Raw genomic sequence first — 14889 nt, 5'->3', positions numbered from 1 at the left:
AAATTGTTAACCTGCTCTAGCACCTGAGGAAATATCATTTTAAAAAGAGACTCTTAAAAATTGGTATTTTCTGAAGAAATAAGCAGTTTGGGAGAAATTGGAATAACTGTCTGGGCCTAGTAGGGTAATGGGCAATCTGCTGGCTTCTTCCTTCATTAGGTGTGGTCTACAGGAAATACCCAAAGATAAAGAGTGTCAGAAAGGCCGTTCCTTCTGTCGTCCTTCCAACTGGGCACAAAATGTGTTCCACACGAGAGGTATTAAGTTTTTCATCAAAATAAAGTTCCCACCTCGCTGAGAGGAGGTGGGGGCCTCTAGGGCAAAGTTCTCCCTCCTCAGAGGTCCTTCCATGCCCCTGCTTCTGCTCCTGTAATTGTCCCCTCAACACTGAAGACTAATTTTAACCCAGAACACCAGCTATTGGGCAAAGATTGTTGGGGGAAGAGAGGGAAAGGGTGCTGTTGGGAGAGTGAGGGTTTACTCCTCCAAAGCCCATAGGGATCCCTGGGCTATCTCAATCATGGGGATATCTTCCTGAGGATGAAGGGACCCTCTAATGACCACCGGGAGTCCAGAGCAATTATGCTGATCCAATCTTTCAGCAACCCAACCCTGACCTAAATTACTGTTCACAGACCAACCTTCTCTGACCCCGGCTGCTTGTCACAGATTTTAGAATTAAAACCTAAATTGTGCCATTCAGACGGGTAACTCATCAGCAGATTCTCCTTTCCTATTTCATACAAGTGGTTGAACAGGTACAGCCTCAGAAAACTGAAGTTAGAATTACCCAAACTCATGTTTGGTCCACACTGCACTCATCAGAAGAAAATGGTCGCGACTCTTCAGAAACAAGTGTCGGCAAAATACTGCAGCATTTTCCCAAGTGTAGAGGTCAATGTAAGTAGCAATTTCAATTTTTCCCAGGACCCATCTCATTTTGGGCAGATAGATTGATGTCTGTCAGCCCTAGGCTGCTGGTTGGGGCAGTTACCTTTGTGAGTGAGGGTGGGTGGATCTAAGTGGAAAAAGGAAAGGTTAGTTAGGAATAACTGCAAAATATGGTCAAATAAAGTAGATGTATGAAGGAAAAGGAAGGGTTGGGGAAGGGTTTTAAAATACTCAGGCCTGTCCTTGTCCTCAAGCCTCAGTCCAGCAGCCCAGTGACAACATTGTATCTGGTTAAGAGCTTGCTATGTGCCAAGCACTGTTCTAGGCACTGGGGTAGATGCAAGGTGGTCAGGCTGTCCCACATGGGACTCACAGTCTTCATCCCCATTTTACAGATGAGGGGATTGAGGCCCAGAGAGGTTAGGTGACTTGCCCAGGGTCACACAGCTGACAACCAGCGGAGCCGGGATTGGAACTCATGACCTCTGACTTCCAAGCCTGGGCTCTTTCCACTGAGCCACGCTGCTTCTCATGGCTTAACAAATGCCATGATTATTATTATTATTTGCCTCTCTCTCCCCTCTTCAAAACCCTACTGAGAGCTCACCTCCTCCAGTAAGCCTTCCCAGACTGAGCCCCCCCTTTCCCTCTGCTCCTCCTCCCCATTCCCCCTTCTCTCGCCCTCTGCTCTTCCCCGTTCCCCTCAGCACTTGTGCATGTTTGTATATATAATTGATTACTCTATTTTGTTAATGATGTGTATATATATCTATGATTCCATTTATCTTGATGATATTGACGCCAGACTACTTGTTTTGTTCTGTTGTGCTTTGCTGTCTCCCCCGTTTAGACTGTGAGACCGTTGTTGGGCAGGGATTGTCTCTCTCTGTTGCCAAATTGTACATTCCAAGTGCTTAGTACAGTGCTCTGTACACATTAAGCGCTCAGTAAATATGAATGAATGAATGAATGAATGAATGAATGGTTGGAAGGCAGCTGATAAATTCTAAAGTGTCAAACAAGGGAATTTATTGGCTGCCCTCTCAGTACCCTTGTTCTGGAATAACCAACTGATGCCAAATCCATGTGTCACATTAGTGTCCATGTGAATTTTCCATCACTTTGCATCACTAGCAGTGTGGCCTAGTGGAAAGAGCAGAGACCTGGGAATCAGAGGACCTGGGTTCTAATCCTGGTTCTGCTATTCGTCTGTTGTGTGAACTTGGGCAAGTCACTTAAATTCTCTGTGCTTCAGTTCTCTTACCTTGTAAAATGGGGATTAAATTCTATTCCTTCCTATTTAGACTGAGAGCAAAGACTGTATCCAACCTGATCATCTTGTATCTACCCCAGTGGATAGTACAGTGTTTAATACGTAGTATTTAACAAGAACCGTAAAAATAAAAAGGCCCATTTTCTGTTTTCAATCAAGGCGTATTTATTTAATTGGGACAAGGACTTTATCTACCCCCGTGCTTAATATAATACTTAGCACATAGTAAGCACTGAATAAGTACCACCATTATTATTAGCATTATTGCTATAGCAAAATTACAGTATTGGCCACAAAGTATCGACCAAATTTTCCCAAGTCTAAGTAGTGGATATCAATCCCCTCAAGAGGGCCCAGTTATAAAAATGAGGCCTAACAGATTTTTGGAAACCAACTGCAAAAATTAAGTGAAAGCCTTGTAATTAAAGGGAAAAGGAAAAAATGATTACCAATAGAGCTGCCTTGGGGGTTGTGTTCCCCATGTTAGGGTATTGTGAAACATCTGCAGTTCCAGTCCAGGGACCTGGAAGAATATATAACACAGACAGAGAAAGTGGTGAAATGCTACATCAGGAGGATGCAGTGGCTTCTATCCGGTAAGGTTTTCAGCCGGGCCACCGAGCCCAACTGTCCCAGTTAGTCAATCTTATTTATTAAGTGCTTTCTGTGTGCAGAGCACTGTATGAAGCGCTTGGGAGAGATAATACAACAATATAACAGACACATTCCCTGCCCACAATGAGCTTACAGTAGAGAGCTCCAATCTTTCACAGGCCCTCGGCCTTCCTCTGCAACCCCCTACCCACGGCAGCCTCTCTTCTCCTCGGGCTTGTTCAAATTCTTCCCCAGGAGGCACATCAAGTATTGGAGGGAATTAGGACAGGTCAGCCAGCCAAACAGAAACACAAGCTGTCCTCTCACCGAGGTCTCTCCTGAGGTAGGACAACCTGGAGTGCGGATGTGCCAAACCTACTGTTCCAACATCACCGAAAGACTATGAGCTCCCGACGTAAGCAGTCAATTGAGAGTGAAACTGTTGTCCTAGAGGGGAGTGCTTGAGTCAAATTGTACTGGAGAAGAGAAGGGGAAAGAAGGACGAAATAAATGATCAGGCTTCTCTCCAAGGATAACCAGTTGGCTCCCTCCCCACATCCCTATCCAAATTTTTACTACAAATACAGTTTTCCCCCATCTTTCTTCAAATAGGGAATCCCAAGTGCCTCACTCCTCTCTCGCTCTTTCTCCTCCTCCCCTCCAACACCATCCTTCCTGCTCATCTTGGAGTAGGAAGCCGACGACTCTTTGGCACCATTTTGGAGAGAAAGGTGTGCATCCTGTTGGACACGTCTGGGTCTATGGGCCCCAGTTTACAAATGATCAAGAAGGAGCTGACCCTGCTGATCTGGGAACAGCTGAGGACCCACTGTGACAGGTATGAGGGAAAGAGCTCTGGAAGGACCAGAGGAGGGGCTCTCAATGGATTCGCTGCAACACCCAACACCCAGTGGCCATTGAAGGGATGTAAAAAACAAGAACTGTCATGCCTACCCACCTCATCTATGTTTGGTATTCTTTCAAGCGCTTGTAAATATTTGTGTCACATTACTACTAATAATTTTTCTAAGTGCTTTCTGTGCCAGGCACTATACTAAATGCTGGGGTAGATACAAGAAAATTATGTTGGATAGAGTCCCTGCCCTGCATGGGGCTCTCTGTTTTAATCCCCATTTTACAGATGAGGTAACTGAGGCCCAGAGACATGAAGTGACTTGCCCAAGGCTGCCCAGCAGGCAGTTGGCAAAGCAGGATTAGAACCCATGACCTGCTGACTCCCAGGCCCATGCTGTTTCCCATGCTGCTTACTGTTCTAGCTTTCCAAGAAGCAACCCTTCCAAAAGAAGAAACCGGATCCTAAGTGCAATAGAGTCCCACTTATTCTTTGCAGACTGACTCCCAATGTGTCAGTCTTCTTCCCTCCCACTACCTATATTTATAGATTGGGAGCCCCTCGAGTGACAGGGTCCTTGTCTAATTGCCACCTATATACTCTTTTCTGGTACCTTATACAGTGCGCTTCCCACAATAAGCGCTTAATAAATGCTATTATTACTGCTACAGCTACATCAGAGAGGAAGCTGTGAATATCTGGGATGCTGGCCCTTTCGAGTCAAATGTCACACTGGAAAGCAACAGTCCCCCTTATGGGAATCCTTTGCAATCTGAAAATCAAAACCAGAGTTGCCTAGGTATACTGAACATTTGGCATGGGTTTCTCAAACTACTCCATGAATGGCCCCAGGTAAATGTATATGGGAGTCCAAGCATGCAGGTGCCATTTGTTATGTAATTTTCAGCTGCCCATGTCCAAAAGAGGCAACTGTAAGCTCCTCTTTCTAGACTTTAGGCTCTTAGTGGGCAGGGAATGTGTCTATGCTTTTGAATGGTTCTTTCCCAAGTGCTTACTACATTGCTCTGCACGCAGTAAGCATTCAATATATAACATTAATTGAACTGTGGGTAAGTTCAGAAGGGGCCTCTAGAGGGAAGATGTTATCATCATCTTTGGATCATCCCCAGTTCAAAGATACCCAAATTTCTACAAGTTGGTTCCCACTCCACTGCAGGATGGCTTGGCCCAACCAAAGAACAGCTCTCTCCACAGCTTTACCCTGCTCAGCTTTGCAGACAGCATGACCGTTTGGCAGGAATGCCTGGTGGAGGTCACTGATGATACATGCCACGATGCAGTACAGTGGGTGTCCAAGCTGCGGGCTCGCGGCAGCACATGTGTTCTGAAAGCTTTACAGGTGAGTTCATCCTCTCCACGCTTTTAGGAGGTGAGCCGCCATACTGAGCGTGCAGCCTCTTGGGTCTCATTGGCTAGTCAGGTGTACACTGTAGAGCCTGTGAATACGTACCACATGAGGGAGATGCATCTGTTACCCTCAACCCCAAGGCCCAAGACTTTTAGCCTCCACCTGTTTCTTTTCCACCATCCAGAGTTTAGGTGGCCAGCTGGAGCAACATTTATGAATCCAATCTGGAGTTTTACACTGGGAACTTCTTCTTGCTCCTCCAGACTGTTTTTCGGGCTTGAGCTTTTTTATAGTGGACCTGCGCTGCTGGGGCCCAGAAGACTTTCTGGGAGGTTTAGTCAGGGGACCAATGGGTCATGAGGAGCTGCGATCAGTGAGCCACTTGCTCCTGACATTGAATCCTAATTAGAACCTGAGATCTGGTCAGCTGTGGTCCAGCTTATCTTCCTTCCAGCTTTCTAGTTAACTGAGTCTTCTCCCATTCTCCTCCCCTTAGTCCATACACCTGGGCAAGCCTTGGCAGAAGCATGAAAACACTCATAATAATAATAATGATTCTGATAGTTGTTAAACACTTACTATGTGTCAAGCATTGTACTAAGCTCTGGGGTAGATACAAATTAGCCAGGTTGGGCACAGGGACCATGTCACATGGAACTCACAGTCAAAGAACAGGTATTTAATCCCCATTTTATAGATGAATCCCCATTTTACAGAAACAGCGTGGCCTACTGGAAAAAAAATACAAGCCTGGGAGTCAAAGGACCTGGCTTCCAGTCCTAGCTCTGCCACTTGTCTGCTGTTTGATCTTGGGCAAGTCACTTAACTTCTCTGTGCCTGTTACCTCATTTGTAAAATGGGGATAAAGCCTGAGTGCCCCACATGGGAAATGACCTGGGTCCAACCTGATTAGCTTGAATCTACTTCAGCACTTAGTACAGTGACTGGCACATTGTTAGTGCTTAACAAGGACCATTAAAAAAAACGATGAGGAAACTAAGACCCAGAGCACCTGAGTGACTTGCCCAAAGTTATCCAGCATTTAAATGGCAGAAATGGGATTAGAACCCAGATCTTCTGACTTCCAGGCCTGTTCTCTTTCCACTAGGCCATACTACTATTCTAATGAAATGTCCCTCCGCCTCCTCCACATCCAAAGTCTAAAAACTGCCTCCATTTGGGGATATTTGCTCTCTCAATGCAGGTTGGGATGAAGGTGGGGTGGGAGTATGGGCATGGTGGGAAAAGAGGTAAGCTTATAGGTAATAATTGGAACAATTGGGTATTTCAGGGGAGTGGGGGAGCTTTGGGAACCTCGGGCAATATGGTATCCTAACCTCACTATGCTCTTGCAGAAGGCTTTCTCTTTTCAAGATGTAAAGGGATTGTACCTCCTGTCAGATGGAAAGCCAGACACAAGCTGCAGCCTCATTCTAAAAGAAGTTGAAAAGCTGACAGAGAAACGAGATATTAAAATTCACACCATTTCTTTTAACTGCTCGGATGGGTAAGAAAGAGAAACCTGTGCTTGTCTAGTTGCAAAATTCTTAACCTGATCAGTTGAAAAAGACTTGGGCTAAATTCTCCTCCAGGTTTATGATATCCTTGGTAATCTGCTGTTACCTAGGGGGCCTGCTCACTTTTTCAGACTACTAGGACACCAGTCAATCAGAGAATGGTATTTATGGAATGCTTACCGTGCGCAGAGACTGTACTAAGCACTTGGGAAAGTATAACACTATAGAGTTGGTAGATACCTGCCCTCAAGGAGTGTACAGTCTTGTGCTGAGTGAAGGCCCTCTCTAAACCCTTAATTTACAGGAAGGGACTCGGACATGAGAAAGAACCAGCCTGAATTTTGTTCTGGTTTCTGCCTTCCCTGACCCACAGAGAATGAACAGTATTTTAGGGCAGCAGCATGACTCAGTGGAAAGAGCATTGGCTTGGGAGTCAGAGGTCATGGGTTCGAATCCCAGCTCTGCCACTTGTCAGCTGTGTGTCTGTGGGCAAGTCACTTAACTTCTCTGTGCCTCAGTGATCTCGTCTGTAAAATGGGGATTAAGACTGTGAGCCTCACGTGGGACAACCTGATTACCCTGTATCTACCCCAGTGCTTAGAACAGTGCTCTACACATAGTAAGCGCTTAACAAATACCAACATTAATCATTAATTATTTATTTTGTTACTGTAAGGGAAATGATCCAGCTTGAGCTCCAGATGGTGAACTGGATGGCCACTCTGTAGTGCACTGTGCGAAGCACTTGGGAAAATCCAAAGAGCATAGAAATCACAAATGTTGCTGTGAAGTGGTTTACAAGAGCACAGGACTAGGAGTCGGGGGACCTGAGTTCTAATTCTGGCTCCACTATTTGTCTATGTGACTCTGCGCAAGTTACTTAACTTCTTTGTGCCTCAATTACCTCATCTGTTAAATGGGGATTGAGACTGTGAACCCCATATAGAATATGGACTGTGTCCAACCGGATTAACTTGAATGTACCCCAGCGCTTAGTACAGTGCCTGGCACATACTAAGCACTTATCAAATACCATTATAAAAAAAAAAAAACTAGTAGAAGAGGCAAGACAAATGCTGACTAGGAGGCATATAATTGACTTATTTTTAACACAGAATGGCCCTCAAACAATACAACAGTAAAACTTTGAAACCAAGAGAGGTTTATTCATTCAATCGGATTTATTGAGCGCTTCTATGTCCAAAGCACTGTACTAAGCATTTGGTTTAGGAAGATGGAGCTGCAAGACTGAGTTAAATTTCTCTGTTTGGTCAACTACCTATCACCCCAATATAGTATTCCCTGGCCCTTTCCACAATTAGATATCATAGCATGGATGTGAAGATATAGAGACCCCAGTGTCAGACTTAAATTTCCAAATCTGCCACTTAATTGTAAATTAGGCGAAAGCAAGGTTCATATCCACTAACTCTGCTGTAATTTCCCAAACGTTTAGAGAGAAACTGCATGGTTTGGTGGAAAGAACCCAGGACTGTGAGTCAAAGGACCTGGGTTCTAATACCGGCTCCACTTCTTGTCTGCTGTGTCACCTTAGGCAAGTCACTTCACTTCTTTGGGCCTCAGTTCCCTCATCTGCAAAATGGGGGATTCTTTTTTTCCCCCCTATAGTATTTAAGTGCTTACTATGTGCTGGGCACTGTTCTAACCCCTGGGGTAGATACAAAATATTCAGTTTGGAAACGGTCCATGCTCCACATGGGGCTCACAATCTAAATCCCCATTTTACAGATGAGGGACATGACACACAGAGAAATTAAGTGATTTGCCCAAGGTAACACAGCAGAAAAGTGGTTGAGCTAGGATTAGAACCCACAATCTTCTGGTTCCCTGGCCCATGCTCTATCCAGTAAGCCATGTTGCATCTCATAGCCACTCTCCTTCTTGACACCTGTTCTCCCTCCTACTTGGTCTGTGGGCCCCATGTGGTTCCTGAGTATCTTGTATCTACCCGAGTGCTTAATACAGTGTTTTGCACATAGTAAGCCCTTAAAACATACCAAATTAATAGTATATTCTGCCCAGATTATGTTCAATTAAGACTATTGATTGATTCAGGCACAGTAGTAGTTGTAATAATAATGATGTGCCTAACAGTGTACTAAACTCTGCAGTAGACATAAACCAATCACGGCAGACACAGTACCTAGCCAATATGGGTCTCACAACCTAAGGTGAAGCGGAGAATCCCTAGTTTACAAATGAGAAAACCGAGGCATGGAGCTGTGAAGTGATTTGCCCAAGGTCACAGAGCAAGTACGTGGCAGAGCTGGATTAGAACCCAGATCCCCTAATTCCAAGGTCTGTGCTTTTTCCACAAGCCAAGCTGTTTCCCTTCCTTCCTCTGTAAATGACTCTTCCATCTGCCCTCTATCTCCCCTCCTGCCTCCTGACCCTCTCCCTACGTTACCCCACCCTCCCCAGCCTGTGAAAAATTCCTTTTGAGGAAGATAGCACGATGCATCAGATTTCAATGGATATTAGTAGATCAGATGGCTTGCCATTTTTATTTTATTTATATATCATCAGTAACATTTCATTCAATCATTCATTCAATCCTATTTATTGAGCGCTTACTGTGAGCTCACAGTAAGCGAACAGACCATTGTACTAAGCACTTGGAAAGTACAGGGGAAGCAGCATGGCTCAGTGGAACAAGCGCAGGCTTGGGAGTCAGAGGTCATGGGTTCTAATCCCAGATCCACCACTTGTCAGCTGTGTGACTTTGGGCAAGTCACTAAACTTCTCTGTGCATGTTACCTCATCTGTAAAATGGGGATTAAGACTGTGAACCCATGTGGGACAACCTGATCACTTTGTATCCCCCCAGCACTTAGAACAGTACTTTGCACATAGTAAGCACTTAACAAATGCCATCATTATTATTATTATTACAATTCAGCAACAAATAGAGACAGTCCCTAACCATGACAAGCTCAAAGTCTAGAATAGGGAAGACGGGCATCAAAACAAGTAAACAGGCATCAATAGCAAGAATATAAATAAATAGAATTATAGATATATGCACAACATTAATATAAATAGAATTATAAACATGTACCTATACACACATTTTTGAACTCCTGTGTGCAGAACCTCACACGAGGTGCATGGGGAATAAACAACATCAAAAGATTCTATCACTGACAGTAAAAATGATCTGGGAGGGTGATTGAGGCTGAAAAGGCCAATGCAGAACTGGTAGCCCCAGCTACCCCAGGCATCTACAAGGACTAAACTTGTGACAGTGTGTTTGCAGCCCCAGCACTCCTTTGAGGTGCGCCTCATGATCCTCTTGTAACTTCTGCTCAAAAAGAAACATGTTTTTGCCTCCAGGATGCAGCTGCTTTGGTCTGAGGCTGTTCCTCATGGTTTCACGATCGATCAAGTATTTTGTTTGCCCCATTCAGCTTGCAATATAGCACTTTGGACCCTTTGCACTGGTGCAAGTTGGCTTTGACTTCTTATCTAGAGATAGTCTACCTGGCCCATAACCTCAGTACTGTCTTTCTTTCCATCAGGGTAGCTATTAGGTTCCTGAAGAAGTTGGCCTCTTTGACTGGGGGACGCCACCACCAGTGTCACGGTGACATAGATGGCCATTTTGCTGCCTACAGATTGCTGACTGAAGGATTCTCTGATGAAGACGTACGGGATGAAACTATTGTTTTCTCAGAGGGCACAGTGGTCTCCATTGATTAGCTCACTTTCATTTCTGAAATATTTATGTTCTAGTTAAAAACCCCACTTTGCCCCTCATCCACCTTCCTTAAATTATCTGGGGCCCAAATTGAAAGAGGTAGTGGTTCGACTCTCCTCTGTCCCTTCCTGGAGTCTTCAGGCTCAAGAGGGTGAGATTAGGAATCAGAACACGATTCCTATCTCTTGATTTAAACCCTGGTCTGAATGCACTGAGATGCTGGGGGCAGTGATGTTCAGAAATCACCTGCTTCTGATCATTTCAATTTGCCTCCACTGCTCTGCCATAAAAATATCTATTTCTCAAAATTAATAGCAGGATTCCAGTTTCTGGCTGCCTAGATTCCTGCCATTCTGGCCAGGTTTTACTGTGCATATTTAGCTTAAGATTACCTGCTTACCTACCCTCTGCTTATCTGCTTACCTACCCATACCTTACCTACCTTTTCCACAATACCACTCTCCTATCCCTAATGTTTTAACAGTGAACCCTCAGAGCTGCTGCTTTAAAAGAAGCATCAGCCAGAGGGAGAAAGGGAAGTAGGAAGTAGCCTAAGGTAGTTCTTAAGGAATAATGAAGTAAGATATGTCCAGAAATTCTTTGGGTGATTCTGAGTTCACAACATCTAAAGGATGAGAGGGAAAGAGAGACCCTAAGAGGAATAATAAAAGGGGGAGAAAAGGCCAGGGATAGAGGGAAGGACAAATAAGTTGAGCAACAAGTAAATTTGGGGAGAAAGCAAGAGACCAGCTGAGAAGTAGAGAGGGATATGGATGAGAGGAGGAGAGTGGCAGGGAGAGAAGGAAAAGGAAAATAGGTTGGAGAGAAGAGGAAAAATAAAGCATCTATCTCATGGTGTATTCATTAAATCACTTGATCATTAATCAGAGAAATTACTTTAATGGTCTTCTCCTTTCTTTCCCTACAAAGGACCCAATTTTGCCATTATTTGAAGGAGATGATTTGAAGGCGCTTGCTCAAGAGGTAGCCAAAGCCAGGCATTTCCTAGTGGAGGCCCAATCCTTTAGGTATGTACTTCCATAATGCCGCAGCCCACACCGGCCGGAGGAGGGGAGAAGTGACCCGATTAATACAAGTTTGGGGAACCAAGTGGGTGTTCCAGTGGGCAAGGATGGGGAGGTGCCCCGGAGGCCTTGGGAGAATCCCTGGGACAGACCACAGGTGCCCAAACTGGGCAGAATGTCACAGAAAAGGAAGCTTCAGAGTGGTGAGACCTTTTACATGTCAGCCATGAATAAGATCTAAACCTGATGATCAGCTTGCGGATAACTGGGCATTGGTTTGGCATTATTCTGGAAAGGTTTTGGGGCCAGAAGTACCAGAAATGAAAACCTGAACCAGGGACAGCACCCAGCATGTTTCCCAAAGCATCTGGACTCTGGGACAGGCTCATAAGCTCTGGGTCGGGATATGCTGTTATGTCAACGGCTGCAGCGGGAGCTGCCCGGACTGCAGGCCTGGTGGGATGTCTCAAAGAGGGGGAGACCCTCCCCTCTCCCCCCTCTCCTCTCAAAGCAGAATTGTATATCACTGTTCCAGCTCTGCCCTCAATTCTGCTGTTCTAGGTATCAGTACAGTTCAGTACTCCTTTTCCTCATCAAAAACTGTACTTTACCACATCATTAGCAGCCAAAAACTGTCTCTTGTAGGGAAAACGACTGTCATGAATGAATACCATCTTCTTTGCTTGTCTTCCAAATAGGTTACTGCTAAAAAAGAAGAACTTAGACTCAAAGGACATGTCTTTTTTAAACAAGAGCTCTCAGGTAAGCTGTGGCCATGCCTGTGACTATAACTGATTTTTCAGTGACTCGGTTACACAGAAGGAACCAGGGTAATGTGGGTGGGTAGGGACTTGAGATCTGTGTTATGTTGGAAGAGAGGTGCACAGGCCAGAGAGCAGTGAGGCAGAGGCCAGAGCTGTTGCTGATGGTGAAGAAGGATTCTGAGGTTGGGGCAGGGAGTCCTGGCCAACCATCTTAACTGTCAGTATTGCTACCATCAGCTCACCAACCCCAAAGTATGTGAAAAGTGGCAGTGCCATGCTGCAGTGGGGGAACTGATGGCCGTAGCCTTAGCAGTAAGATGGTTGCCCGGAGCCGCTGACCAGAGCCAGCCCTGCCCAACATGCTGTAAGCTCCACCGTAGACTATGGGCTCCCCCATAGACTTTAGCTCCCCTGTAGACTGTGGCTCCCCTGTCGACCTTAGGCTTCCCCGAAAACCGTAGCCTTCCCCAAACATTGTAGGCTTCCTCGAAGACTTTTGGCTCCTGTGAAGACCGCTGGCTCCCCCATAGACTATCCATAAACTGTAGGATCTCCTGTAGACTTTAGGCTCTCCCGTGGACTGTAGGCTTCCCCGAAGACTGCTGGCTCCCCCGTAGACTGTAGGCTCCGCAGTAGACTGTAAGCTCCTCCCTTAGACTATAAACTCTTTGTGGGCAGGGATCATATCTGTCCTGCCCACAGTAAGTACTCAGTAAATACCATTGATTGATTGATGCAGGACCTATCGATTCCTGTACTCTTCTTCTTCCTCCTCCTTCTCCTCCCCCCTTCACCCACTTCTCAAAGATGAAATGAGGATACAGTACTGATGTTGTGTGCTTCTTGTGATGGGCCTTAACTAAAAAAACCTGTCGTGTTAGTGCATAGCACATATAAAACAATCTTGATGCTCTATTGGTCAGACTGCAGTATTTTTCAGATTTTAAAATGGTTTGTCTTTGCTCCTGGTCCCCTTGTTTCATTTTCTTTCCTCCTCATGCAAATGTTTGTGTTTTGTTTGTGTTTGTGAATATTTTTGTCCTACTTCCAGCTCCTGTTTCGCCATTGACTCTGATCATTCATTAGCTTTTGAGAAAGACAATAGTGGATAAGGGCAGAAAGACAATTTTGAATGAAGTGAAAATGTAAAAGAAGGTGCTATGACTTAGGGTTTCTAAACTTAGCTGAAATCAACATCAACAACCTCTAATAATAATTGCGGTATTTGTTAAGCATTTACTATGTGCCAGACACTGAACTAAGCACTGGGGTGGGTACAAGTAAATCGGGTTGGACACAGTCCCTGTCCCACATGGGTCTCACAGTTCTCAATCCCCAATTTACAGATGAGGTAACAGAGGCCCAGAGAAGTTAAGTGATTTGCACAAGGTCAAACAGACTAGTGGCAGAGCCAAGATTAGAATCCATGACCTCCTGACTCCCAGACCCGTCCGTGCTCTCTCCGCTATACCATGCTGCTTCTCGTGCTTTTTACTTTGTTCCTACTCTGTGCAGCAGATTTAGTAAGCCCTTGGGAACATAAACATAAAAGACATGGTCCCTGTCCCCATTCTCAAGGAAGTTACTATATATATGGAAATTAAACTGCATATTAATTTAGAATCCAGCATGCCAGTTAAGATGGAAGAAAAGAGAGGTCTTTCAACACCCTTGCAGATGGCTCTGATATTTCTCCTAGGGAAATTTAATGGACTCACAATTTGAAAAACATGTCTTTAGGCCTGGGAATTAAGATTTATGGAGATGAGAGTGAAAGCCCTTTTAATAGGATGTTGGAAATACCTGTTCTAACTCTGTAGCTACTGCTTGAACCCACAGGAGGTGTGAACCAAGAGTGGTCTACTGAGGGGTCACAAGCCCATTCCCAGCATTGATCCTGTGGCCTAGCTTCTCCAAGACTCACTGTGGATACCGGGGGCCACAGGAAGAAGCAATTTGAAATGATTGTCTGTGGCCGAGAGTTGAAGAACTGATTTGCTGTTTACATCTTGCTATAACTGTCATTGTCCTCAAAGGCCAAATGAGGGTCAGTCTAACTCCACTGGGAGTTGGGCTGCAGGTAATGACTTAGTTTTTGACACAGAAGAGGCAGCTTTTTCCCTTTATGGTCAGTCTTCCAGTAATGCGGGATTATATTCTTGGAAAACTTCATATTATAGTACACACTCCTTTGATGAATGCTTTGCAGAACGCACACAGCTGTTTCTTCTGAAAACCATCGCATATGGGAAAACATTCCCTAATTCCCCAAGAGCATTCAAGTAGAGGGAAAACTCATGTTATAGGAGAGTGACTGTGTTTTTTCCCCACAGCAAATTTCCAAGACAGTCTCCTTTTGGGGCTCTTCCCATCATTCAGGCAAAACTCAGCTGACTTTCCAGTAGCTTGTTCCTGCAGGTAATTCTGTACTAATTAGATGTGGCTATGAGAATGTAAATTAGGTATCCCATGTATTTGTATCTTTTTAAAAAAAATCACCTCTGTACACATATGTGTTTATGATATCAATCTAAGATTATGAAATAAAACTCTTCTTATCAAGAGGATCATTTGGAATGTTCTTTTACCATAATTGATCAGGGATTGTTGTTCATTATTGCATGAATTTCCCCAGAAATAAAATCCCAGCCTTGATGCAACTGTCTCTTGGTTGGAGTCTCTGGAACAGGGAGTTCTTTATTTGGAAAAATGAAAATGCCTACATACCTGCATCTCTGCCTTCTCTTAGAAAAACAGAAGATGAACTGAAATTTAAGTGGCTCTCCGTTTTGAAAGAAGAGGACCTAAAGGTATGAGAGAAGCAGCGTGGCTTAGTGGAAAGGGCACAGGCTTGGGAGTCAGAGGTTGTGCGTTCTAATCCCAGC

At 44.7% G+C, this 14889-nt stretch overlaps 1 protein-coding gene across 1 annotated transcript in view; it reads left to right on the top strand.

The window, feature by feature from the left end:
* The window catches only part of VWA3A (von Willebrand factor A domain containing 3A), a 53316-nt gene extending 38657 nt beyond the window's left edge, over positions 1–14659 (top strand). The window contains exons 25-34 of the mRNA XM_029058706.2: positions 160–257; positions 748–900; positions 2652–2760; positions 3452–3596; positions 4827–4971; positions 6336–6487; positions 10037–10163; positions 11146–11243; positions 11939–12002; positions 13844–14659. Of these exons, the coding sequence (XP_028914539.1) occupies positions 160–257; positions 748–900; positions 2652–2760; positions 3452–3596; positions 4827–4971; positions 6336–6487; positions 10037–10163; positions 11146–11243; positions 11939–12002; positions 13844–13852 (1100 nt within the window). The 3' untranslated portion in view covers positions 13853–14659. The remainder of the gene's footprint in view (positions 1–159; positions 258–747; positions 901–2651; positions 2761–3451; positions 3597–4826; positions 4972–6335; positions 6488–10036; positions 10164–11145; positions 11244–11938; positions 12003–13843) is intronic.
* The last annotated feature ends 230 nt before the right edge of the window (positions 14660–14889 follow it).

The sequence above is a fragment of the Ornithorhynchus anatinus genome, chromosome 2 (assembly GCF_004115215.2).
Source record: "Ornithorhynchus anatinus isolate Pmale09 chromosome 2, mOrnAna1.pri.v4, whole genome shotgun sequence".
Taxonomy (NCBI): Eukaryota; Metazoa; Chordata; class Mammalia; order Monotremata; family Ornithorhynchidae; genus Ornithorhynchus; species Ornithorhynchus anatinus.
The sequence above is the reverse complement of the archived record's forward strand: the minus strand, read 5'-3'. Positions and strand labels throughout refer to the sequence as shown.